Consider the following 27,737-nt stretch of genomic DNA (forward strand, 5'->3'; position numbering starts at 1 on the left):
GATTTGGCAGATGCTAACATAAAAGTGCATAAGAAGATAAAGAACTGTGTCAACAGCAACACATACCTCCAGTAGGATCTAGACTAATGATGCTAATAAAACAAGAACATATATCTTCCTTCCATTATTGACTGACTACACATACCGTTTTTGTAAAAACATCATAGTTAAAGTTAGTTCATATGTAGTAATACTTTCCAATAACCGGAAGTGTGCACAATAACCAAAGTTAAGTTTAGGTATTCATTTAACGATTATTATAATAACGTGCCTTCAGTTGTTACTGGCACCATTTAATATGTGTACATAATATCATTCTATCTAAGTAATATAATTGTTGAAAAGTTTTGCTATTAATATCGCTGGTATTTTACATTTTATCCATTAAAATCAATGTTGGAATTATCTAATGTTAATAATTATTAATGTCTGTTTTCTTTTTCCGACTCTTTTATTGTATTTCGAAACAGAGAATCTTGGTAAATTTCACCTATAATGATAAGCAGTAGCTTGTGTAATAATTGGATATAAATACAGTTTTTGAAAAGCAACTGCACATCTATAAGTAATACAAGTATATTGTACTTTAATTTTCAATACAAAAATCACAAACCCTTCAATAACTCTTGTGAAATGTCATCCGAGGTAGAGCCACACTGGTGTGGAACGCATTTCAAGTCTGACGCTTCCTGGCAAGGTGATTCTGTTGGACAAACTGCCAGCTCTTGAATGTAACCTATTCTTACATCACACCTGCATCTATAATTCGTATAGTACCTCTCAACTCCCCTTTCGTAGTCGCAATTAATTTGCCCAACATTTCTATCACATCGACTTTTCCAGTTTGGACATTTATAGTATGTGCTAGACAATTTCAATTCATAAGGATTGTAAAAATTTTCATTATCACAGTATCGACAAACTACAATTGCTGTCTTTTCGTGCCCTGCTGGAAAAACTATTCTTGGCTCTTTACCTGAAATGATGTCATAGTCAAACTTATTATAAAAATATGTATAACAAATATGCCTATGGGAATAAACCTAATTAAATTATCACTTTATATGTTGAAAATAGACATTATTTTTATTAATTTGTGTCTCCTTTTTATATATTAACATATTTTTATGATAGAAATAAATAAGACTTTCTTGCAGTCTCCTGCTTATTTGATTCCTTGCTGTGGAAGTGAATAAAATATAAACCAGCAAGCAAGCGAAAAACCGTTGGTGAGCATCTTATACTTTTATCTTTATCGCGAGTACACAGATTTTAGATAATGATATTGATCGGAAAATATGTAAAAGATCGCTCGTACTGTTTTGATTTGATATACGATAAACACAATTACCACGTTCACACCGCACTGGCTCGGCGCATGCTTCTACATATTCTCCTGTGGTGTTATCCTTAGCACAATGATAGGACAGACCATCTGTGCAGTTCATATATAACCTGTTCTTTTCCCAGTCTTCTTTGTACGGAGGACAAAGACCATGACAGGCTACATCATAAAACAGACTCACTTCACACGGTGCTCGTCTCAATCTGCCTATAGAAATTACTCAATTAATTGCTTATGCTTTTATTATTTTACATAAATAATATGTATATTCAGTGCATGAAGTAGTCCGTCACAAGAGTGTGGGATAACCCATGTGAGATAAGATTTTCCAGTATATCTAAAAATAGAGATTTTTCTGTATTCAGTGCATGAAGTAGTCCGTCACAAGAGTGTGGGATAACCCATGTGAGATAAGATTTTCCAGTATATCTAAAAATAGAGATTTTTCTGTCCGATAAGTCTTTCTCACTTATCGGAATGCACTGAATATATATATTATTTATGTAAAATAATTAAAAATCAGGTACCTTTATCTTTACTCTCCGTTCCTTATAGTGTATTTCTCGATTCAAAATTCATTACTTTATGATAAGAACGTACCGTTACCCTACAAACGATAAAACTAAAATGGAACTTTGTTATTGTGCGTCACTGAAATGTCACGACGTCACTTCTGCTTACGGACGTCAATTTCCCGCGTTTTAAATAGTTTCATATTTTCATGCTTGTTTTTATTGTTTCTGTTGTGGTAAGTGAGAAATAGAATCCATCATTGGTGTTCGGTGAAGATCGGAAATCCCACAGCCTCGTTTAAGACTTGAGCGGTGCGCCCTCGGGTTGGGATTTTCTGATCTTAACCGAAGACCAATGACAGATTCTCTATATGTGTTTAGAAATTTTAGGAGTTTTAGGATTTTTCGACTTAAATAATACTTTCTAAATTTAGAATTGAAGGGTAACTGCGTTTTTGTTAGTGTTGGATAAAAAAATAATACGCTGATAGTATCAGTAGCTGAAATATTTATATACCATGCACTGTAGTGCTATAAGCTCCGCTGCTGCCACCATGCTTCAATTTCATGTAGGGAACTGGTACAGAATTGCAAGAGGTAATCAATGTTATTCCTAGAAAAATCAGAGTCTGCAAAAGATCAAGGTAAAAATTAAATCAAGCTTTCATTGTGTAAAAATATTACCTATGCATAATTTACACTTGTATAGATCCTTTTTCTTTTTGTTGGGTGTAACGTCGCAACGACGAAATTATATAGGTCATATGGCGAAGACCCCAGGCCCCTCCAAACGTAATGCATAGTACTGTTAAATACTCATAAATTTGTTAATTTTATGTTTATTATATACTAAATGAAGTAATTGTTTTTAAATATAAAATGTTGATCTAATGTACCTTTAAACTTTATTCAGATAGCATACAAACAGCATTTACCTTACAAAAGTATAAAATAGCAGAAAGTAATTAAACAAGTAGCGGATGTTAGGAAATTAGTAGAAATGCTAGCACGTGATATCACCACGGCGTAATTTTCAAATATGCATCAACACTTTTAACATACATAGCTAACAGATAAATAGACATAAGCTCTGATATTTACATTTATAAGCTTCAAGATAAAAAGTCAACACCCTTTAAGGGCATGTGACAACAACAACATAAACAGCAGCAAAATGAAAAAAATAGCTAAAATAACAATGATGTTATGATTTTAAAGTGTGATAGCATGAAATATGAACTTTACTGTAAATGATCAAAATATTAGAATGAAATACATCCGGCATTTTCATAGTGAAAAAATATCAAATACATTTAACAGACTTGCATGGAATCAATAACTGTGTTAATATAAGATACATAAGAAGTGATCAATGGTGAAATAAAAGTATCAGTTCAGATATCAGTCCATATCATTTACTGTACATGAACACATTACGGTCAAGTTTTATCTGTTATCACTGGCTCCAAGCATCTGAATAACCCTGAAAGGCCAAACCATTGTCTTAGTTCTTTGAATATGATAATCGAATGCTTGATCCTTTTGATTGGAGATATCGAGTTTCAGCTGTATATAAATTATGGTAACAATATTTGGGAAAATGAAATGACACAATATTACTTTTTAGATTACAGTATGTTCAAAGAGCACACACCATTCAGGCCTTACTGGTGTGCACAACACCTGTTTCAAGTTAATGTAAATCATGTAAGTAATTACGTCGCAGTTATTTTGTATAGATATATTGCTTAAAACATCTTGTTTAAACACTCTGGACACATTCTTATATTCTCAAGTAAAAAGTGCATTAATAATGATATATTCGTGCCAGAGCGACGATTCAAATCATATACGATATGAAAATAAAGCAAATCCACAGAGTAAATTAAAAGAATGGGCGAAAAAGAAAAGCAGACAAAAATGTTGACCAACAATTCATTACCGAGGCCGTCGCCAGGATGAGTATGTTAGTATGTTATACTCAAAGGCAGGCAATCAATTTAATTCCAAATGCGTCTTTACTTGAAAAGTATAAAGGTGACAATGTCACTGCTTTCTTCCGTGAAAACGTTAGATGAAACACAATGAAAGTTCTGTTATCAAATATGTTACATGTAAGACAAAAGTTCAGTAATTTTTCTTTGATCTAAATTTGGTAATTGATTTCATATAATATATTTTCAGTTAAACTGTCAAGATAATAAGCAACTGACAACAAACTTGTAGGAAAAATTAGGACCGACCTGTTGTATGTATTCTGATCTATTTTTATCGGTGATAATTGTCCATTAGTTAGCCATCAGTTTGCCGTGCGTAGTGATAAATAGATAAATATATCATAAATTTTATCCACATGAATCAGAGGTGGAGGACTTAATGTCTTCAGTCGCAATGTATATACGCAATGTCTTTTTTTCAAATTGTGTCAAAGACCGGGGCTCGAACACACGGCCGCATGATCCGTAGATCTACGCTCTCCCTTTTGAGCTAAGCAGGCTGACCAGTAGTGTGATTTACAAAATATAACCTAAAAAAGATAAAATCACTAACTTTATGACATTTTCTCAAAAATTACGACCATGATTTATATACAGGTGAAACTCGGTATCTGGAATTCCAAGGGACCGAGCATTTTACTTCAAGTTAACCGAAATTTGACTCAAAAATGATATTTAGTGCAGGTGTTTTTCGCATGCCATGAATATAATACCACTTTAGATAGCTAATGCGGCTTAATATATTTTTCTTTAATCAAGTTATTAAGTATATATCTATTTCGTGAATTTCAACACAAACATTTGATCATTTTAAGGGGGTGGGGGGGGGTGGTATTTATTAATAACTTTCTAACACCTTAACGATGTTTCAGCAAATAACTTTTTATTTACACTACAGTAAGTTCTTATATTTTTATGCCCCCGAAGGTTGGCATATTAAAATCGCACTGTCCGTCCGTCCGACCGTAAATTTGTAAATTTTTGTCCGGGCTGTAACTCTGTCATCCATGAAGGGATTTTGAAATAACATGCTTAAGACCCAGTCAAACGTCAATATGGGCTCTTTCGTATCCGATTCGTAACTCTGCCATTCATCAAGGGATTTTGAAATTACTTGGCATAAATGTTTATCATAATGAGACGACGTGTCATGCGCAAGACCCAGACCCTTAGCTCCTAGGTCAAGGTCAGACATAGAGGTCAAATGTTAACAGGGTCTGTTTTTGTGTTCGGTCCATATTGAAATATCTTGGCATAAATGTTAACCATAATCAGACAATGTGTCATGCGCAAGACCTAGATCCCTAGCTCCAAGGTCAAGGTCATACTTAGAAGTCAAAGGTTAATAGGGTCGTTTTCGTGTCCGGTCCATAACCCTGTCATTCATGAAGGGATTTTGAAACAACTTGGCATAAATGTTTACCATAATGAGACCCCTAGCTCTAAGGTCAAGGTCACATTTAGAGGTTAAAGGTTAACATGGTCTGCTTCTTATACATTCCATAACTCTTCCATCGATGAAGGGATTTTAAAATTACTTTGCGTAAACGTTCTCTATGTTGTGATGACGTGTCAGGCGCACGACCAAGACCCTAGCTTCAAGGTCAAGGCCACACTTAGAAGTCAAAAGTTAAGTTAACATTGAATGTTTCTTGTCCTGTCAATATCTCTGCCGTTAAAATTACTAGTAACAAATGTTCCCTATAATGAGTTAATATGTCATGCTCAAGACCCAGACCCCTAGCTCCAAGGTCAAGGTTACCTTTGGAGAACATCTTTTTTATATGGTCACAAAATGGTTCATACCTAAACTATTCTGGCATATTTTGTGCAGACAATTGTAGCATTTTTGGGCACACTTCGGGGACGTCTGTCACTAATAGTAACAGCTCTTGTTTGTGGTTCAATTTTGAATACTTAGTATATTTTGAGAGTTATTTATACTTGTATCTTTACTCGATAAAATGTCATTGTTGTCAAGTTACCTTAACACTTCAAGTAATTTCTTGAATACCGATGGTAAAAAATAAATACTATAGCCTATCTATTAATAGTTAATGCGAAAGCGATAATGTCACACACTGATAGCCACACGAGAACTACATGCAGATATAGACTTGTCATAGCACGCTTATCAGCGACCACTACTGCGGGAAATATAAAGTGATAGTATTGGACCGGGAATTCATGGCATGGAAATGTCTTTGAGATAGCCGGAATTTCGAGGTAAGCGCGTTCGAGACACTGAGTTGAAACTGTACTAGTTTTAACAAATCACTCCCCTGGCAAAGACCCGTGCTTGAATGGGAAAAAATCGCTATTACAAGTTGGGACAAATGCTTAAGTCCTGATCCATTGAACTGACAGTATTTCCAGTGTTTGAAAAAGAGTTGAATCTGTCAATAATAGTATTCCATGCCACAACATTTTATACTCTAAAATAAATCTTATAACACTAGAGAAGACATGTAAACAAGAGCCATGTTACACATGGCTAATCCCCCCGCCGGGCATATTATAATTGAAGGCTAAAGTTCCTGGCAAGTTAGTGTCTGAAAGTATTAATTTTGGGGAAAGCTTTGAAGAACCGTTTAGTTGTGGTCAGCATCAGGGGTTTTAAAGATGTGGAAGAAAGAATAAGTCAGTAGTGAGGTGGTTTACTGCTAAATTTTATTAATTTTCATGAAGAGTATAGCTATGATGTTTTTCTATATGGCTACTGTAAAAAGAAGGAATGGAAAGCTAACAGGGAACAAGAGTGCCAGAATGTCACAATATATGCCCGTCGCAGCAATTTCTTTACTCTAGCAGCTGTATTTGCAAATGGAATGTTAATTTTGTGGTTGTTTAGTAATCATTGTAAGTCTTTTGTTTTTTTAAGTCCACAAAAAAACTCCTGACCAGGAAGATCGAGATACCTTATATATAATAAAATACATCTAAAATTGGAGAGTAACATCTATGTTGTACCACAGAAAAGTGGTCTTGTTTTTTCCCTATGGTCAATTATAAAAATGTTACAATATAAGAAATTTTATAGTAACAACTAAGGGAAGTTAATCTTAAAAAAAAAAAAAAAAAAAAAAATGCAAGTCCATACGAAAATCTTTATCAGGTAGAGATTGGTCAAAATACACCTCAAAATTGGATATAGCATGTATGTTGTACTACAGAAAAGTGGTCTCGATTTTTCCCTATGACTAGTAATGAAAAAGTTACAATAAAAGCTATTTAAAGTAACAACAAAGGGAAGTTATTCTAAAGAAGGGAACTGCGCATGACACTTCGTCTCATGATGGTGTATAATTGTGCCAAGTTACATCAAAATCCCTCCATGCATGAAGAAGAAATGCTTCGGACAAAGTCATTCTTGTATCTGACATTTGGCCTCTAAGTGTGACCTTGACCTCAGACGTAGTGACCTGGATCTTGCGCATGACATTCCGTCTCGTGGTGGTGAACATTTGTGCCAAGTTATATCAAAATCCCTCTATGCATGAAGAAGAAATGCTCCGGACAAGGTTTTCATTCTTGTAACCTTTGACCTCTAAGTGTGACCTTGACCTTAGACCTAGGGACCTGGTTCGTGCGCAGGACACTTTGCCTCGTGGTGGTAAACAATTGTGCCAAGATATATCAAATATGATAAAGGAGAATAACTAAAAAAATAGGCAAGGTAGAGTTATTGTTCTTGCACACTGCACTTCCTCCCAATGTGTTCTATCAGTGTATGAAGTTTGAAGAAAATCCCTCCAGTACTTTTGGAGTTATGCTCCGGACAAATTTTTTTAAGAAAATATGATAAAGGGGAATAACTCAAAAAATAGGCAAGGTAGAGTTATTGTTCTTGCACACTGCACTTCCTCCCAATGTGTTCTATCAGTGTATGAAGTATGAAGAAAATCCCTCCAGTACTTTTGGAGTTATGCTCCGGACAAATTTTTTTAAGAAAATATGATAAAGGGGAATAACTCAAAAAATAGGCAAGGTAGAGTTATTGTTCTTGCACACTGCACTTCCTCCCAATGTGTTCTATCAGTGTATGAAGTTTGAAGAAAATCCCTCCAGTACTTTTGGAGTTATGCTCCGGACAAAGATCGTTGCGGACGCACGGACGGACGGACGCACGCACGGACGGAGAGCATTTCTAATATCCCCTTCGCCTTTGGCGGGGGGATAAATAAATAAAAGTAAGTACTTACATATCCATGTATAACCCTCATCTTTAATTCCTGATAAATATAGTAAGAAGGTTGGTTTTCATGCTCCGCTCTTAAGGGGTCGACCATTTGATATTCAAGGAGGGGGAGGTTTATTATGAAAAAATCTGACTTTGTATTTGCTTGAAAAATATTCAGGTCAAATTTTTTAAAATAAAAATAAATATTTTAATTACTCGCCATAGGTGTTGCTTTTAAATCTAATAATTTACAGTTTCATTATACGATTAGTATCGTAGGAGGACCTGTTTCAGTGACTGACCTGTTTCAGTGACCTTCTGAAAATTTGCTGCCATTTACCAGTGCAATACCGGTATTTAGGCAACTAATTACAGTAGGTTTGTTAATAGTGACATTTCAGCTTTCGATACGCTCAAAAAAATGTTGTGCTGACAATGACAGTTTCCGTGGTAACCCCAATTATGAGACATTTTACTTATTACTTTTTTATGCTGTCAAATTCTGCTGATCTAGCTCTTTGGTTATAAGGAATATTTTGATTTATTTTCTGTTTTGTTGAAAATGTCATCTTGTTTTCTGTCTGATTTTTATGAACAGTCCGACAATTACTTTTAGGAAATATACAGCTTTGAAATCCATGATTGGCTTATATCTTTTAACCAGAAATTATAGCCAATCTGAAAAATGACAACTAACTTTCGCTTCTGATACTGTTGACATGAGGTGGCTAGTGTTTCCATATTTTATCAAATGAGATAAACAGCATCTTGAATAATACAACACAGTATGTTTGAATATTACCAACAAATGTACATATAATGCCCAGTCTTTGAAACCCACCCCCTTATGATATATATCGAATTTTTATGCCGCATAACCAGTATAACCATTTGCTCTGTACTTCATTATGAACAAGGCCTAACATTGTTTTTACTTGTTTTGTTGATCAGTTTGTGACGATATATATATATATATATATATATATATATATATTATATATATATATATATATATATATATATATATATCATTACATATTACTCTTTGTTCATGAACACCATTTCCATTGATGTTTAAATATTTTAAACACCGATAGCGTGACTTGAAAATATTAAAGCTGTATGGGGTAATTTTGACTGCACTACGTTGCACCAATACTTCCAATATATTAACAATAACCTATACAGTCACAGACGTAGGAGGATAATTGCGTAGGAGGACAATGGCGTAGGAGGACAATTGAGAACATACCGATAATTTTATTATTATTATTATTATTTACCAGATTTATATAGCGCTCTTTTCATCTATAAAATAAACGTTCAAAAGCGCTGAACAAACTACATATCACAGAATGATATGGACATACAATACAACACAAAAAAATATATCAACAACAAAAGATATTTAGCCTGAATCAGGCTTTACTCTACATTTTAATTGCACTAGATATTGTAAAGAACAATAGACAATAGGAAATAATTTCTTGTTTTTCAGAGCGAAGTGAAAAAAGTAATTGAAATGCAGCATTTGGCGTTTGAAAATTCAAAATCACTTATGGCATCACTCCCTACAAGGCTCGCACATCCGAATAAAAATTGCTACTCAAAAATACATTTTTTCTAAGACTATTTGTCATTATATAACTTAAACCTAGATTGGCTGACTGTTAAAATTCCGTATAATTCAGGATTTGGTGTTTCATTTTTTTGGGAGAGGACCCCCGTACCATCACTCCACACTCTCTTACCACACTTTCTAAAACTAACATGACCATTTTATCTTTAAAAAATGCTCTCAAAAACATAGACAAAAAAGCAAAATGTAAATAACGATATTTATACCTTCAAACTCTGTAATGAAACATTTCAGTTTAAAACATCCTTATGATGTAACCTTATCTTTGGGTAAAAACGGCTCAAACACTCGTGGAACTTCAGTTTATGACAGAGCTTTCTTTCTCTCAAAACGGACAAAAATGCCGGTTTCAGCGTTTAACATATCAAATTTTTGCTGGGTACGAGCCCCGTACCCCCACTTACGAAATGGGATTCCCCCTACCATACTTGCACATCCAACTTTGAAAACGTTCCTACACACCTATATAATACTGCGTATACACTAGCTGATTCCGGGGCGCACCCAACGCTCGTCCTCTAAAACCGACGAGAATACATTTTTGATATCCTTAAATTCAGACATCAAATCATTTTAGATGATATTTTCTTCTTGCTTGGTATCGGTAGTACTTATTTAAGCTTAAGTCCGGAAGAGACCGGACGCCAGACTCGTTGTCTGATGAAATACATGTCTTATATGTTATAAAATACTTAAATTTTGAACGACTGAAACTGATAAAACTGTGAATTTTATTAAAATATTTTGCTTCTTCTCCCTTTCTCTACTCATCCACTCTTTGATTGTACTTATCTAAGGACCTGCATGAAGTCTAGATATATGTATGTATTTTTACCTAAAAGCAATTATCATTGAAAAATTTAGATGAACTTTTATCAAATTTATGTCCGATTAGCCCTACATGCGTGTATAGGGTAGTCATTAGCATAGCTACCTATTAGGCCCAAAAGGCTCGGGCCTGCACACGATTTTCTTTGTATCAATAATTTCAAAACCGCTGAGATATATCTCCAAATATACGTCAGTATTCACCAGCCAGAACTATTCTACAATTCAAACTAAGCCCTCGAAGCCCACTAACTTGTCCATTAACATCTATTTGTGGCTACCTACGCCCTGATAGTTTATTTATTTTTAGGCATCAGTCATACAATTTATATATTTACTCGTAAATTAATAGCAGATTTGGAACCATTTTCTATTTTATATGACAGTGATAAACATTAGAAGCTATGATTTTGGTTAACCTCTTTCCTATTTTAATATTTAATCAAAGAAGTATATGACAAAAGTTTTGCATTTAGCTATTCTATGTACTACTCAAAACGTGGAAAGTAAACATTTCTTGGATTTCTAGACCTCAGAAAACACAGCCAGACACACACAAAAGAAACTGTAGTGGAAAGATATAGCAGACGGGTGGCTTCAAATATCCATCAAAAATACATTTTAATTATATGAAAGATATGAAAATCGGGATGGGGTAAAGAAAAAGGGGACGTGGTTGTTGGGGAGGAGAAAATAAATGATGAATCCTCAGTAGGGAAAGCACGTTCCAAAAACGCAAGCTCCCCAAACCACAACAATCAAAGCATGGACGCGAATAAAACAACACAGCGGCGAGGAATGGCAAAACACCAGTTGGGAGCTCAGACCTGTGTAGGAAGTAATGCCACCAATATTCCAGACAATATATATAATATATAAACTAGATTTATATAGCGCCCTTTTCATGATAAACACGTTCAAGAGCGCTTTACATAGCGCAAAGGCAGCCACTCAGGGCGCCAAATTTTATCCTCTAATAGTACAGACATAGAGCGATCTGACCAGAGGGACAACGTGAGACAAATCCCAAAGAACAGAGAGAGAAAAAACGTGTTAGATACAGACCTGTCCGGCTAACTTAGCCTAGCTCTTTGCGAGTAGACAGTCTAGTTCTTTAATGTGCCCGGTGTATAGCACCGGTACACGCGAAGAAAAACAGTACAGGCCACCAAGAGCATCTCAGAAATTTCCAGTGCCTGGACCGGGATTCGAACCCGGGACCTCTGGGTTGACAGTCAAGCGTGTTACCACTAGACCAGCAGGCAACCTGGTGGTGGTGGTGTGTGTGTGTGGTGCACGCGTCTGCGTGCTGGGGGTTTCGTTTTGAGGAGGCTGCGTTTTTGGTGCGTGGCATTCCCTTTTTGATATTTGTCTTTGTTTTTTAAATACGTTTGAGACATGCCAGTATCGCAAAGTTCTATAACGTAAGTTACAAAATACTAGAATGTATAAAGTAAAACATATAGATATGGTCAGTTCAAGGTATCAGTACACCTATATACTCAACAACGCGCCTGAAGTTAGAACACCAAGAGCCAAACTTTTAAGGGCACAATTAAGCAAAGAACGCTTCCTTTGTCCATTTGTAGGATTTAGGAGAAAAGCGTCTAGTCTCACATATGAGTTGTCATCGGATATTCAAATAGGAAAGCGTAGCGACTAAGTGTAGAATGGTCAATCAATACAGAATGTGTGTATTTCTGTCGTGTTTATTCCCTTACAAAATGATGTGAACGTGTCGCGAACATGCTGCAAATTTTATGCCGCGAACATATCCCTTCGCGGAAAGTATTTGCGGGATGTTCGTCACTAGCCGCGAACATGCTACTTGTTCACGGTAAGACCAACCAATGATTGCAGTATAATCGCCGGATGAACTTAGAAGATTGTCCTTTTGGTAAACTGTTCACAGCATATTCACTTGAAGAATGTCAGGTAATTATTTTATATCAATTAATATGTTACACTATCTGTAAGGTGTGGTAAGTAATTCAATTACAACCAGATATTTTGGCCCATGTTTAGAGACAAAACTATTTATTACAGACATATATACTTAAAATGTGCATGGTGTTGCTTTAGGGTTGAAGGAAGATATGATTCCATATTTTGGTAAGTTAGAAAAATTATCTATAAATGAATTAGTATGCTATACGCCTGAATACACATGACACATTTAACAAAAAAAGTTGATTTATGATTTAGAACACTTTAAAATGTAATAGTTGTATCTGAATCAGAACAGCCAGATCAAAAGGATATGCAAAATGAAGATATTAGCTATATATGAGTGTTCGTAAGCTGTAAAACTTTAACTTTATTAAGATTGGCCAGACATTTTAATACGTTTTCAGTTGTCAGTGCTGTGTTGTAACTCAGCATATACTAAGTAGCAAGAAATGGATATAAATGTGATTTAGGTAATTTGCCGTTGTCTCAGTGTAGTTCTACAACGATTTTATGTTGATTAGGTTAATTTCATTAGTTTACAGCATGTTCACCTTTTATTCATGGCATGATCACAACAAGTATTTCCGTAAAGGTTCGTTTTTGAATAAAAGAAATGAATCAAAAATATTTTGAAAAATAGGAAAATGTAATTGGTTTACTCTGAAAACAAAATTTATTTGGCTCCAAGAAAAATCCCTGACCCCCACCCCAACAACCAAATCCTCTCTCTCCCCCTCGCCCCCGCGAGAATTTCAAATGATCGGTTCCTAATTCTTGATATTGATAGATTCTTTATTAAATATAGGAAGAAGGGGTTGTTTTTCACGTTCCTAATTCGGGTATGTTCTGATTATCGTTGTCTTTGTAGACTGTATTGTCAAACATGTATTTAAGCTCGACGCCTCAGCGCAAAAAGCGGATACAGTAACCACACTAGGTAACAGGATATGTTCGGCTCAGAATGCATTGTTCTGCGCAAGATCGATACATTGATTTGAAAACTTTAGTGGGGTTAGTATTCCCCTCATTTCGGTCTACCAGTAAAATCACCTTGCTAGCCTTATCACATAATAAATGAAGTTTCCAAAGCCGATGCCATTATAAGGATAAACGGTGAAGTTAAATGTTAAACATTACGCCAATTTCGGCAATTATAAAATTTATAGCCACATTTCTTTTAAAATATTGCAAAACAAAACCAATATCTACATGGACTATATTTATTAATCTTTCCACTGTCATCCTTCCAAATCATAATGTCTAAATCGGTGTTTTAGTAGAGATTTTTTAAGTTTGAAATAGACTATATACACGAAACAAAGGCGATGTTTAGCGCAGGATAAAAAATTTGCGGCGATGTTCAGGAGCAGGTTATTGTAAACTTCATCACAAAAATACGCAATGACCGTTATCTGGAGTGTTCCTTTATAAATTCATATCTGTTTTCGTTAATAAATGAGGTAGACAAAGACTAAAGATTCTTCTTAAAATTTTTGTTCAAATGTGATGACAATGATTGAAGATGTTTAATGATTTAATAAAATGTGATATTGAACTCATCACTACTTACAATTATCATGTAACATTTTGTATTTCACTTAACTTAACGTGTGTTGGTAATGGTTAATACAAAAACTGAATATTTTTTAACTACGAATTTTCTCCAGTTCACCTAAAATGTGAACGATAGCTGTTGAGGAAGCAAATTAACCACATAAACTTATAGAATATACTTTTATCAATTTAAGCAAATGTTTTTCTGAACACGTAATCCTTCAAATTCTTTTGTTTCATCGTTTACATCCACTGATTTTATTTATTTATTTATTAGTTAATAACAGACGTTCTTATTTATTGTTGTCCGCATATGTCAGTGATACATGTATATATTTCTCAGTTGATAATAAATTTGTAACTATATTAAATATGAACCACAGAATATAGGGTAATACATGTACACTATATTACTTTAAAATAATTACATGTATATGATTTTACCATTGGGCCGAGTGCTGTACTATTTTTGTATATATGTATTGTGATACTTATGCACATGTCACGTTAATAAAACATTTACTTACTTATTTATTTAGCAGATAGAGTGCAGTGACCAATTTGGACACTGTCAAGCAATTGTGTCTATTGTTTTTATCCGATTTCTTTAGGATATTTTTTTCATTCATATGTCTTTGTCCATAATTCAATACAAGCCAGTTAGTAAGACCATTTATTTTTATACAAATATTAAGTTCTCCGCCCTGCAGCTGGTCGTTTTCAGACTTCCGAAGCATGTAAAGATTTATCCAGATGATTTTTTATTTCTTAAAAGAAATCTTACAGGTTAAAAATATACGCAGATGCAGGAAATGTTCAATATTGGCATATCATTTATGTGAGAGGCACAAAAGTGACTGTCTAAAATATAAGGAACTGAAACTAGATTACTGTACTTGACAATTGGGGTATCCGACAAAACTTTTCATTCTCCATGACATACAGGTTTCTGAGGAAGGAACATACGTATCAGTTTAAAACGCAGGGATGAAATCGTCGTAATATCACAAGAACATGCCCAAGACAACAAAGATTTATTTACAATTGCCTACAAAAAGCCCAGATTTTGAACACAGTCCAAAAGAAACCGGTATAAGCAAGTTGATGCGACAGAGATTGATTAACCGCAAATCATCTGTGAAGGAGAGATGCCAATGCAAGTAGTGATTTCTACGAAATATCAAACAATTCTGGGCGTTATTGACACACACAGAGAACATGGTCAGCTTAACTTATACAAGAAACGGTGTTCATTAGCAGCAAACAAAACGTTTTTATGGAAAATATATGCTATGTACTCTTTTTAGTCGAGCGGTTTTCGAATACAACTTCATCCCAAATGAGATACATGCAGGACGTCGATTAAAATTCTGGAAAATTGGATAAAAATTGAATTCTTTATTGGTGATTAATCTGCTGAGAACAGTTAGGCATCCATGTTTAAGCACAGAAAATATATTTCAAAGAAATTTCAATGAACCTAGATTAACCTGATATATGTTGGCTTTGCATAAATTTAAGGATCTTACATGCCTGAAGAATATTGTCAGTGCTGAATAAAAGTCAAAAGAAAAGTTGGGGTCATGTTTGATGCAAGAAAACTATTTTCAGTCAAACACACAAACTGCAAAATCAGCTAAAAATGAGACCACAAATTGTAATGGTGGTGAATGATCTAAATTTCTATGACATATTCAGTCATGTTATTATTTCATTAGGAAAATGCTACATACATGTCAAGCATAGATCTGTCATGTGATTTTAGCAAAACATTGCAAAGAAAATAAGGAAAATAGCTCTACAGAGCAAAGAGCAAAAGAAAAAAAAAACTGAGGACTATTTGAATCCGCCATTTTGTTTTCGCGCCATTTTTCTATTTAGTGTCTGTATGCCTATATTCATAGATACACATCCTGCTCCTTCTGAAAACAATTTGCCTGTCAGGGTCAAAAACGGTCATTGCGCTATCTGTGATGAAGCTCCCGAACATTGCCCAACATGCGCTAAATATCTCCTTTTTCATGTATATGGTGTATTTCAAATAAAAAAAATCTCCACTAAAACAATGATTTAGACATTATGATTTGGAAGGATGACAGATGAAAGATTAATAAATGTAGTCCATAAAGATATTGTCTTTGTTTAGTTATATTTTCAAAGAAATGTGGCTATAAACTATAATATATAATTGTCGAAATTTGCGTAAAGTTTTTAAACATTTAACTCCGTCGTTTTCTCTTAAAATGGCAGTTTTCAGGATTTTAAACTGCCCTTGGAAACTTCGTTTACTATGTGATAAGGTTAGTGAGGTGATTTTACCGGTTATTTGTTTTTATAGAATACTAAACCCTCTAAAGTTTTCAAATCAATGTATCGATCCTGCGCTAACATAGCATCCTGCGCCGAACGTATCCGGTTACCTAGTGTGGTTACTGCATTGATATAAACAATCAGTTTGTGTACTAATTCCAAATGATAATAAGATTCCCGCCGAAACGCGAGGACGACTCTATTTCATGACAACCGATGAAATAACTATAACAATTCATGATACTTGCACATAACCTGACAAGTAAATATTAGTATTTCTTTTATCTTAAATATCCTATGATTATATGGCAATATAGCTCAGTCGGGCAAAACGCAGATAACAATTGAGTAAAAACAAATCATGTTGTGGGTTCGAATCCCCATGAGGGTGTTTTTTAATTTTAACTTTTTTTATTCGTTTGCGTTTTTTCCAGTATTTTGTTTCTTTCTTTGAAGGTTTGTATTTGCATGTATGTCTTTATATAACACAACAGTATGTTTATCATTTGTATGCTTAAATGCATGCATTTAATCAATATATCATCTTTGATATAATGCTAAACTTTTCTGATCTGCCATATCGGCTTAGGATATATCTCTGTTGTGTTGTCACTGAGTTCCTGAAAGAAAATAAATGTTTATGCGGAAGTGAAATAAAAATTTAATGTCGATGCAGAGTTTCGAACCCGCACGGCAAAAGATCTGTTGAACATGGACTTATGCTTTACCACTGAGCTAATTTGTAACTGGTACAAAAACTAGAAATATTTACTAGTAGATTGTAACATGTTAGAAAAATGTTGAGTTCCCTATGTTCCATTTTAATCTATTTATAGTCATGTTTTGTAAATAAAAATTTATCGTTGGGGCATAGCACACTGTGATTTTTATTGTAGATAAATAGTGCAGACACAGTTTTATGTGTGACAGTTTGTTCAACAGTCGTACGTCAACAAGAGCTGTCACAGGAGACAACGCGCTCGACTATTTCGATGCTGGATAGTGAAACTGGGCGCATCTGAGGAAACTAGAGCTGTCACTGGAGTGTTTAATGACTCCAATTGTGGATGAAGATATTGCACAATAGCTGAGTCTATGTCAAAAATATCAACTTAAAGTAATAAGAGAGGTAAAGATAAAATGTATCAAAACACTATATAAGTATATCCTAAGCAAAAAGGGGCATAATTCATTAAATATTGGTGCCAGAGTTATGCACCTTGTATCTTATATTGTGGGTAATGATGTTGAACAACTATTTTAAGTTTGAATCAAATCCATTCAGTAATAACAGAGACAGAGTGAAAGTGCATCAAAACTTTAACCTAAAATTCTAAGAAAAAAGGGAGAATAATTAATGAAAACTTGGTGCCAGAGTTATCACCTTGCGTCATATGGTGTGGGTGATGATGTTGAACAACTATTTTAAGTTTGAATCAAATCCATTCAGTAATAACAGAGACAGAGTGAAAGTGCATCAAAACTTTAACCTAAAATTCTAAGTAAAAAGGGGAAATGATTCATGAAAATTGGTCCCAGAGTAATGCACCTTGTGTCATATGATAAGGGTAATGATGTTGAACAATTGTTTAAGTTTGAATCAGATCCATTCAGTAATAACAGAGATAGAGTGAATGTGCATAAAACTTAAACCAGAAATTCTAAGTAAAAAGGGGAATAATTCATGAAAAATTGTGCCAGAGTTATGCATCTTGTGTCATATGATGTGGGTGATGATGCTGAACAACTATTTTAAGTTTGAATCAAATCCATTCAGAAATAACAGAGGTAGAGTGAAAGTGCACCAAAACTTTAACCTGAAATTCTAAGTAAAAAGGGGGAATAATTCATGAAAAATGGTGCCAGAGTTAGCACCTTGTGTCATATGATGTGGGTGATGATGTTGAACAACTATTTTAAGTTTGAATCAAATCCATTCAGTAATAACAAAGATAGAGTGAAACTGCATCAAAACTTTAACCTGAAAATCTAAGTGAAAAGGGGGGATAATTCATGAAATATTGGTGCCAGAGTTATGGCTCTTACGTCAGATGATGTGGATGATGTTGAGGAATAAGTATTTCAAGTTTGAATCAAATCCATCAAGTAATTACACAGATAAATTGAAAAAAGAGAAAGTGTAAAAAACTTTAACCAAGGTGGGGACGCGGAAAGACGCCGACGCTGGGTCGAGTAGGATAGCTCTCCTTATACTTCGTATAGTCGAGCTAAAAACTAGTTATCGCTTTTAACTTTTCTCATATTTACTGTCGGTAGGAATGAAATTACTTTAGTAGTATTCATATAATCATCAAATGATATTCATTAAATATCAAAGTCATGTATCAATATCGGTAAAATGTAAGAAATAGAAGTATTACACTTACCAAGACCACATCTCTATTCATTACTCGGATATTTAATTTCCTTTCGGCACTGTAGACATGTGAAAATGTGTAGCGGAAGTAAACAATATTAACTTAATATCCGTGATGATTCATAAGTACAGTCTTTATATACATGTGATCACAATTAAAGGGTAGATCAGATAATCCACAGTGTTATGTCGCAGGCGCGGTTTGCGGCCAAGGGCTAATAACAATTTGTTACTGGTACTGTGTAGGCATTTCTTTTTAGCGTGTTTTTTTTGGACGCAAACTCTCTCTCTCTCTCTCTGTGTGTGTGTGTGTGTGTGTGTGTGTATGCGTGCGTGTGTGTGTGTGTGTGTGTGTGTGTGTATGCGTGCGTGTGTGTGTGTGTGTGTGTGTGTGTGTGTGTGTGTTTTTATTTATTTTTATTATTATTATTATTACTATTATTATTTTGTACAGCTGATATATAAGCGTAATACCAAACAAATAGTGTTTAAAATGTTTTTAAAAGATTTAAGTAGGAAAACAGAAGGGTTACTAAAGCGATGTGGATATGAGAAAGGTTGTCAGTAATAATGATAACGTAAAAAGGTTTCTTCCTCAGATGTCTAGCTACAATTAGCACAGTGAAAAATGTCATTGTATAGAAATAAGCGTTTAATCAAATCAATCAGTTTCAGTTTCAGTATTTCATAAGTTGTTAGACTAACTAAAAAGTACATTGCATGGAAAACTGCTATGAAAATATAAATATATATTGTTCTTTTCAATGATTTGATATAATTAGAGAACGATAACGAAAATATTATCGGAAAGGTCGATTATGTCTTTATTGGTAATTCAGGGTTTACTTCATGGTAAATCAGGGTTTTCTTTTTATAGTCAATATGATTCAAAAGTAGTACAACTATTTTGTCACGGATAATGGTTTCATTACCCGATTCCCCTTTTCTCAATAGTAACATTTAACACGTTATTGTTACAAATACCGTGCGATAGTAGTATAGTAGTCGCAACTTGACCGCAATAGTTGACCTTAGGCTGATTCTTCATATCGATTATTTCATTATAGTAATCAGGGGTGCTTAGGGTAGCCGTGTATATTGAATAAGTTTGTATACATTGCAGTATCAAAGTAAATATACTTTCATTTGATCAGTTTAAACTTTCAGATACACTAATTTATATTTACATATATTTATATTTCCTTTTCTCGTGCAGCTCGTGTTTTACGTACATTCCTTTTCAATAATAGGTTGTGCCTCATTATGTATTATAATGCAAAGGTCAACCATCGGGATCAAGTTGCGTCCATTATACATTCAGATGTTTTAAAATAAAACGACACTGCTGTGAAAGCGTTTGACCTTGTATTTTTGCCTTAATATGAGGCCACTGTCTGTTTTACATTTTTTACACACAGATATTATCTGTTTATTTCAGATGTTGTGATTAGCGTAGCGTTTTCTGGCTTTGTATTTCAGAAGTTTTCAGGCTGTAGTGATTGTAACTGAAGAAGTACGGGCCCTCCGTAAGGATTTTAATTTACCCAACATACAAAACGTTTTCACCTTTAATAATACAGTACGGCAATAAATTGAGGTTTTAAATGATGTCGTAGAAATTAAGCGATGTGCCGTAACCGTGGAAACGGCTACTGAAGCTGGTAATCGCGAAAACTGAAAACTTTCCATTGTCATATTTCAAAAGGTAATAAAGTTAGAAACTTGTATTTTTCTTATTTTCATTAAGTTATGACTTGTTTGCAGTGATTATATTCTAAATATTTTACTCAATTTCTTAACTGTTGTCAGCTCGTGCAGTTTTAGTAATTAGCCTGTGCATTCAATTTTATCCAAAAAGGTGTCTATTTTTGACAAGAAAATATTTTTTTTAGACTTAATTACAATAATGGTTGATTTTTTGGCTGGAAAATATTTTATAATACTCATACAATTAAAATTCTAAAATTGTGGATACATCAGTTTATCATCATTTGATACATTAATGCAGCGGATTACATGCCATATAGGTTCTTAATTCGCTTCCTTTTTCAATGCATATGGACAATGAAGTTAAGGAGTAACTCGTTAGCTCTCAACTTGGAATATTTAAAGTATATGATATGAAAAAACAAAACAATGTTAGTTAAATAGATTATTGGAAAGAATGTGGATAGGATATGTTTTTCAGTGGCACTGCCTTTTGTTAGATTTCAGTATTGTATAGATACGCTCAACATATAATGCATGCATCAAATTTTTCTCTTTTTGTTGCCATTTTAGCCAGTGCTTTAGCAACTGGCTATAGCTCTAAATCAACTACCAAGTTTCAATCTAGCATCGTTTGAGTTTTCCTTCTATTTCTGTGACTGCATCACATAAATATTCTGGACGTGTAAAAAATAATAGTCCTATATTTGTCTTTTGTAATCTTGGTATTGTGAACAACTGAGGACTGCTGTTTTTAACAAGACAAGGCAGTCGGAAAGACAGCTATATCCCCCGCCGCTGTTATGAATAGTGAAAGGGTTGATGGTATTGAGTGGAAGCATTGATGTTGTTAATTATATCTTATAGTCCATGAATGTTTACATCAATGAATTTGAAGATTCTTCAAGGGGTTTAGGAGATACAGAGCGGACAAAAAATGGAAGGCTCAAACCTTAGACCTCTAGCTGTGACCCTGACCTTGAGCCAACATGGCTGACTCAAGAGTTCTGCACATCGTCTTGATGAGGTGATAGTTTGACCCAAGTATCATGAAAATTCTTCAAGGAGTTTAGGAGATACAGAGTGGACACAAAATGGAAGGCTCAAACATTTGACCTTGAGTTGTGACCTCGACCTTGAGCAGACATGGCAGAATCATGAGTTTTGCACATCGTCTTGATGAGGTGATCATTTGACCCAAGTATCATAAAAATCCTTCAAGGGGTTTAGGAAATACAGAGCGGACTCAAAATGGAAGGCTCATGAGTTTTGCACATCCTCGAGATGAGGTTATTATTTGACCCAAGTTTGAAGAAAATCCTTCAAGGGGGTTTAAGAGATACAGAGCGGACATAAAATGGAAGGCTCAAACATGTGACCTTGAGTTGTGATCTTGACCTTGAGCCGATATGGCTGACTCATAAGTTCTACACATTGTCTTGATGAGGTAATCATTTGACCCAAGTTTCAAGAAAATCCTTCAAGGGCTTTATCAGATACATAGGGGACACAAAATGTAAGGCTCAAATCTTTGACCTTGATTTATGACCTTGACCTTGAACCGACATGGCTGACTTAAGTTTTGCACATCGTCTTGATAAGGTGATCATTTGACCCAAGTTTCATGAAAATCCTTCAAGGTGTTTAGGAGATACAGAGCGGACACAAAATGTTACGGACAGACGGAAGGACGGACGGACGGAAAACGGAAGGACGGATGGAGACCATTCCTATAATCCCCCACCACTCACGGAGGGGAATAAAAAACAAAGAGCAACGGATTCTAGAATTATGATTTTTATATTCACATTCGAAGCATTCGGAATCACTCCGCTCTAGGGTAAGGGTTAGACATAGGGTTGAAACTGGTCCCACCCTGCCCACCCTGAGGCAAACTTAGTTTTACAAAGAGTTGTATAGGGAAAACATTAAAAAATTTTCTTGTCTTGAACCAAATTGCATATAGAGGTTTCATTTTTGCTTAAATCTGATACAAACTTGCACAAAATGTCCATCTTGATGTTCTCTAGGCTAAGCTCGGAACTGGGTCATGTGGGGTCAAAACTAGGCCATCAGGTTAAATCAAAGGAAAAGCTTGTTAACACCCTAGATGCCACATTTATGACCATATCTTCATGACATTTTGTCAGAATGTTTATCTTGATTCCTAGGACAAGTTTGAAACTGGTTCATGTGGGCTCAAAAACTAGGTCACCCGCTCAAATCAAAGGAAAAGTTTGTTAACACTGTAGACCCTATCTTCGTGAAACTTGGTCATAATGTTTATCTTGATGATTCCAAGGCCAGGTTTAACAGGTGTGCGATATAGGGTCATCATGACCCTCTTGTTTGTAATTCTGACAAGTAAAAACTTAATTTTAATATGTTTAATACCTTTAGTTCAGTATTGTCATTTTGTATCAAGTGATGTCCCTGTTTATAGTTAAGGTGAATACTGAATACAAGACATTGCCAACTCACACCAATTCAATCGTTCCTAGGCGGTGTCCGTAAACATTCAGCATTTAAAAGTATTCAAATAAATCATTTTATTATGCCTCTTCAGGTTCTGCTATGTTATTATGTTGGAGGGACATCAAGAACTAGAGAATTGAGTACATGCGTTTTTGGTTCTAAAGGTTTGCTTTTATATTTTTATACACGAGCATTTTTGTGTTTTACATGCCATGCCTTTTTGTTTCCATTACGTATGTTAGAGATTCACATGGAGGGGATTACTTTTATTTACACTGTCCCGTGTCTTTGGAACATGGTGGGGGTAAGAGTGATGAGGTTGGGTGCGCACCATAAACCGGTTTAAGCTCCCCAGTGGTGTTTTTGCCACTGACCGTTCCAAGGCGGTGCCCCACTGTGTTCCTTTGTTTGTTCGTATTGTCCTCTTGTGTAGGCTTTGTGTGTATGTGTGTGTGTTCCTTTGTTTGTTCGTTTTGTCCTTGTGAATTGGCTTTGTGTGTGTGCACGTGTATGTGTGTGTGTTTGTGGTGTGCACGTCTGCGTGCTGTAGGTTTCGTTTTGGGGAGGCTGCGATTTTGGTACGTGGCATTCCCTGTTTGATATTTGTCTTTGTTTTCATAAGATGATTGCCTAAGGTCTGTAGATTACCCCTGGGGTCATTAGGTCAAAGTTCACCTTAAAAAGGTACATGTATATTTAACCCAGTTGCTTGCCTGAGTCTGAAATGATGCCTGTAGAGGCACTTCAGGTCTTTCTCCACCATCAAACCTGGAAAGTTACTAACTCATGTCGGTGCGACTTGAAACTCTGCAGAACAAACAAACACAGTGATCTTAAAGCTGGAAGTGGGTTTATGTTTTAATAACATGAGGACACTTTACAGAATGTTTGTTTGCTGTTAGTATATGGGTCATCTTATCATAGGGATCAGTAGGTGGTGGGTCAAGGTCACAATGATGTTGAGACTAATAATGGTTTCTGATAAATAATTCGAGAAGCCATTGCTTTACACCCATTAAACTTCATAGGATGATTGCTTGTGGTTCAAAAACTAGGTCACCCGCTCAAATCAAAGGAAAAGTTTGTTAACACTGTAGACCCTATCTTCATGAAACTTGGTCATAATGTTTATCTTGATGATTCCAAGGCCAGGTTTAACAGGTGTGCGATATAGGGTCATCAAGACCCTCTTGTTTGTAATTCTGACAAATAATGCCCTTGATATTTCTACTTCAGTGGTTAGAACAGTCTCTTTACACTTGAAGCTGCAGAAAAGGCAACTACAGTTGTGAAGGAATGGGAGAATGAAGCATGCAGTATCTACAGAGATCTGTGTATGACAGCTATATACAATCATATTATGAAATGTTCTTTGAAAAAGACATGTTTTGATTTATTGACATATTATTACTGTGGGTCCAGTCTGGATGTCTGATTTAGTTAGTGTTTGATGTATTGTTGGTACATACAGTTTTAGACAGTGCTCCAGTTTGATGATTACATTTATTAAACAGACTGGTTCTAGTTAATTAGAGACAGTCTGGTTTAGATTGTGCTTTAGACTGGTTTAGACGAGTGGTGGTCAGTAGCTTTTTGACCATGGGTCAGTTGATATTTGAACTTTCCGAAAGGTGTTATAAGTCTATCAATTTTCAATGTCTTGATAAATGAATACACATTTTATAAACCTACCAGAAACTGAAGTTGAGTTTGTATAAGTGTATATACATGAAAACACAAAATCAGATCATCAAACAGGATGTACTGTGTACTTTCTTGGTTTGTATGGATTGGTACGCTGTTGCCCAATATCTGTATTAGACAGAAGATTCAGGTAACGTAATGACAACTTGTCACCACTACAGTGATCAGTTATGTGTCAACATACTGTTATCTAAACCTAAGATGTTCTTGGCTATACTGAAGTATGCAATAGTTTGAATCGTCAACAGTTACTGGTTTGACATTGTTCACAAATTACCAAGGTTTTAAATACTAAAAACGGAGATCATCAAATTGTATAAATATCATCCCAGTGTATTGGGTGCCAGAAAAAGAATAATACAAAAAAATGTATTTCTAGGCTCTGTTAGATGTGTTTTGTTTAAATATGTTTCATGATCTCCAAACCTTGCTATTGAAGATTGGCATAGGTATGGTTATAGTTAATGTTTTGCTAGAGATAATTTTACAGAAGAATTTTGAACAACGAAACCCTGGTGATATTTCATGTGCTGTTTTGAATGTTATACTTTTTCAGTCTTTAACGATGATATATTGTTATGTCAGTAGAAACTTCTTTGATTAGTGATGTACATTGTAGATGTTATTTATTTCTAATGAATTTTTTATTTTGATCACTTTTATATAATATACATACAATATACACTGAATCTTATATTACATGTAGGTCTTAAATTTGTTCCATAAATTCATTTTATGAGTAACTGTGACTTTGTGAGTATTTAACTGGTTTGTCACTACACAAAAATTCTGGTCAATAAATTTAAACAGTGACAACTTCTTATCGCATAGTGCGGCAATTTTCCTTTGATCTTTGCAGCATGTTATACATAGTAACACACATTATTACTACAAAACTGTGCTGATATCTTACAAAACTGTTGCGATATATATCAACACGGAAATCTCTATGGAGTTTCATAAGAAAAAAAGTGTTCCGATATATATCAGCACAGTAAAACTGTACCGATATATATCGGAACACTTTTTCTCTATTGAGGTCCTATCAAGGGAGTATAATTTTTTCCTTTCAAAGAAAAGATGATTTTAGCTCCAATTTACAGTTCACAGAGAAAGAATTGTCACAAACACCTACATTTATAAAGTAAAAGAATAAATAAACTAGAATATTTCAAAAACTTGATAGTTATTGCCAAATTCAGAAATACATGAAATATATGAAATTCTGAGATTTCTCAAATGTTTCTTTTTCTTTGATTTTTTTACAAACAAAACAACAAGTTTTACAATATGTCTGGCCAATGAATTGCAAAGATTTAAAACCAATGCAGAAATTTGTTGGGTACTTTTATCTGGGGAACACATTTTCTAAAACAGAAGTTTTAGTGTTTCAGTCAGCAAGGCGCAGAAAGGGAATCAAAATAGTAAAAATAATAATAAACAAATTTAAATGAAAATAATATATAAATTTTTATGATAAACTATGCGATAAAACAGTTATAATATGTAGTGCTCGTGTGTTACCAGGATATATCAGAGCTAGGGGTACATCTCGTTATTTTTCTCTTCACATATCTGTCTCGGCCTACCGGCCTCGACGATATGTGCAGAGAAAAATACCCTCGATGTACCCCTAGCTCTGATATATCCTGGTAACACACTCTCACACATACTATAACTATTACATAAGGAAATTGAATTTTATTTTCATATGTAACACAAAGATTACATTTTATTCATTATCTGTTTCCAGAAAAAATACTGATTTAGTTGGCACAACAGTAATAATAACACCTTTTCCTTGTCAAGTTTTATAAATAAAATTATTTTGTCTGTGTACAAGTACACACTTAATTTGTCTATATTTATGAACAGCAGTTGAATATACTCCAGTCTTAAACCTGAAAGATTATGTAAAGTAGACATTTTGGAAATATAGGTATAATTTTACAGTTAGTTTTTATAGGCACACATGATTTAATTGTCTCTTAAGAATAATTTTCATTACATAGAATTTAGTAAAGACTTAATTTTAATAATATTGCATGATTGTCTATGGTCATTAGATGACCCCTATTGTTTTTACCATTAGACCAAAGTTGAGGATCACAACATGCTTGAAACTGGAATGTATACTTACCTCAGACAGGCCATCATGTTTACAGACAGCTCTTGATTTCGTGGTTAATTGGATATTTCAACTTGAGAATGCCCTTTAATATAGAAGCTGGTTGTTTTGGTTTGCAAATTACTATCCATGTATTTTTGTCAGGTGTTTTATCCCACTGCCAATTAAAAGAGATTGCAATTCATTTATGTATGTTATATTTCTGTTTTAAAATGTACTTTCTTTGTTACAAAATTATTCAGCCATGTATGTACTGTTAAAAATTTCTGAGATTGTTTTCTATTTTTATTAATTGATTGTAGATCTAAAGCATTCAACAAATTATATCAATTCTTAAAATCCTTTTATTTGAAATAAATTTTAATTTTACTGACTGTGTTTATTTATCTGTATTTGTCCCCTGGAGAGGATTTATGGTTTGCCTGTTGTACCAGTCCATCACACAAAGTAGGATCTTATGATAACTTTAAGTTACAATTTGTTCACGAAACTTGATACATGGATACATGCTACTTGTCTTTTTAATTATATCTCTGCCCCCCCCCCCCCCCCCACCCCCACATCTGGGGGAGACATATTGTTTTTGCCCTGTCCGTCCGTCCGTACGTCACACTTCATTTCCGATCAATAACTAGAGAACCATTTGACCTAGAACCTTCAAACTTCATAGGATGGCAGGACTTACGGAGCAGACGACCCCTATTGTTTTTGGTGTCACTCCGTCAAAGGTCAAGGTCACGGGGGCCTGAACATGGAAACCCATTTCCGATCAATTACTTGAGAACCATTTGACCTAGAACCTTCAAACTTCATAGGATGGCAGGACTTACAGAGTAAACGACCCCTATTGTTTTTGGTGTCACTCCGTCAAAGGTCAAGGTCACGGGGGCCTGAACATGGAAAACCATTTCCGATCAATAACTTGAGAACCACTTGACCCAGAATATTGGAACTTCAAAGGATGATTGGTCATGCAGAGTAGATGACCCCTATTGATTTTGGGGTCACTCTATTAAAGGTCAAGGTCACAG

The 27,737-nt window shown here is 34.7% G+C and overlaps 1 protein-coding gene across 10 annotated transcripts in view; it reads right to left on the bottom strand.

Moving 5' to 3' along the window:
* Positions 1 to 18,889, bottom strand: part of LOC123530206 (uncharacterized) — a 273,691-nt gene extending 254,802 nt beyond the window's left edge. The window contains exons 1-5 of one of the 10 annotated variants that reach the window (XM_053517539.1): positions 18,703 to 18,884; positions 8,057 to 8,086; positions 2,375 to 2,445; positions 1,352 to 1,552; positions 614 to 976 (exon numbers count right to left, since the gene is read on the bottom strand). In XM_053517539.1, coding sequence (XP_053373514.1) covers positions 614 to 976; positions 1,352 to 1,552; positions 2,375 to 2,445; positions 8,057 to 8,064 — 643 coding nt within the window. In that variant the 5' untranslated portion in view covers positions 8,065 to 8,086; positions 18,703 to 18,884. Of the gene's footprint in view, positions 1 to 613; positions 977 to 1,351; positions 1,553 to 1,872; positions 2,150 to 2,374; positions 3,052 to 8,056; positions 8,087 to 18,702 lie in introns of those variants that run through there. The other 9 variants (XM_053517573.1, XM_053517542.1, XM_053517550.1 and 6 more) reach the window with 9 other exon arrangements.
* Positions 18,890 to 27,737: the final 8,848 nt, after the last annotated feature.

The sequence above is a fragment of the Mercenaria mercenaria genome, chromosome 1, assembly GCF_021730395.1.
Source record: "Mercenaria mercenaria strain notata chromosome 1, MADL_Memer_1, whole genome shotgun sequence".
Taxonomy (NCBI): Eukaryota; Metazoa; Mollusca; class Bivalvia; order Venerida; family Veneridae; genus Mercenaria; species Mercenaria mercenaria.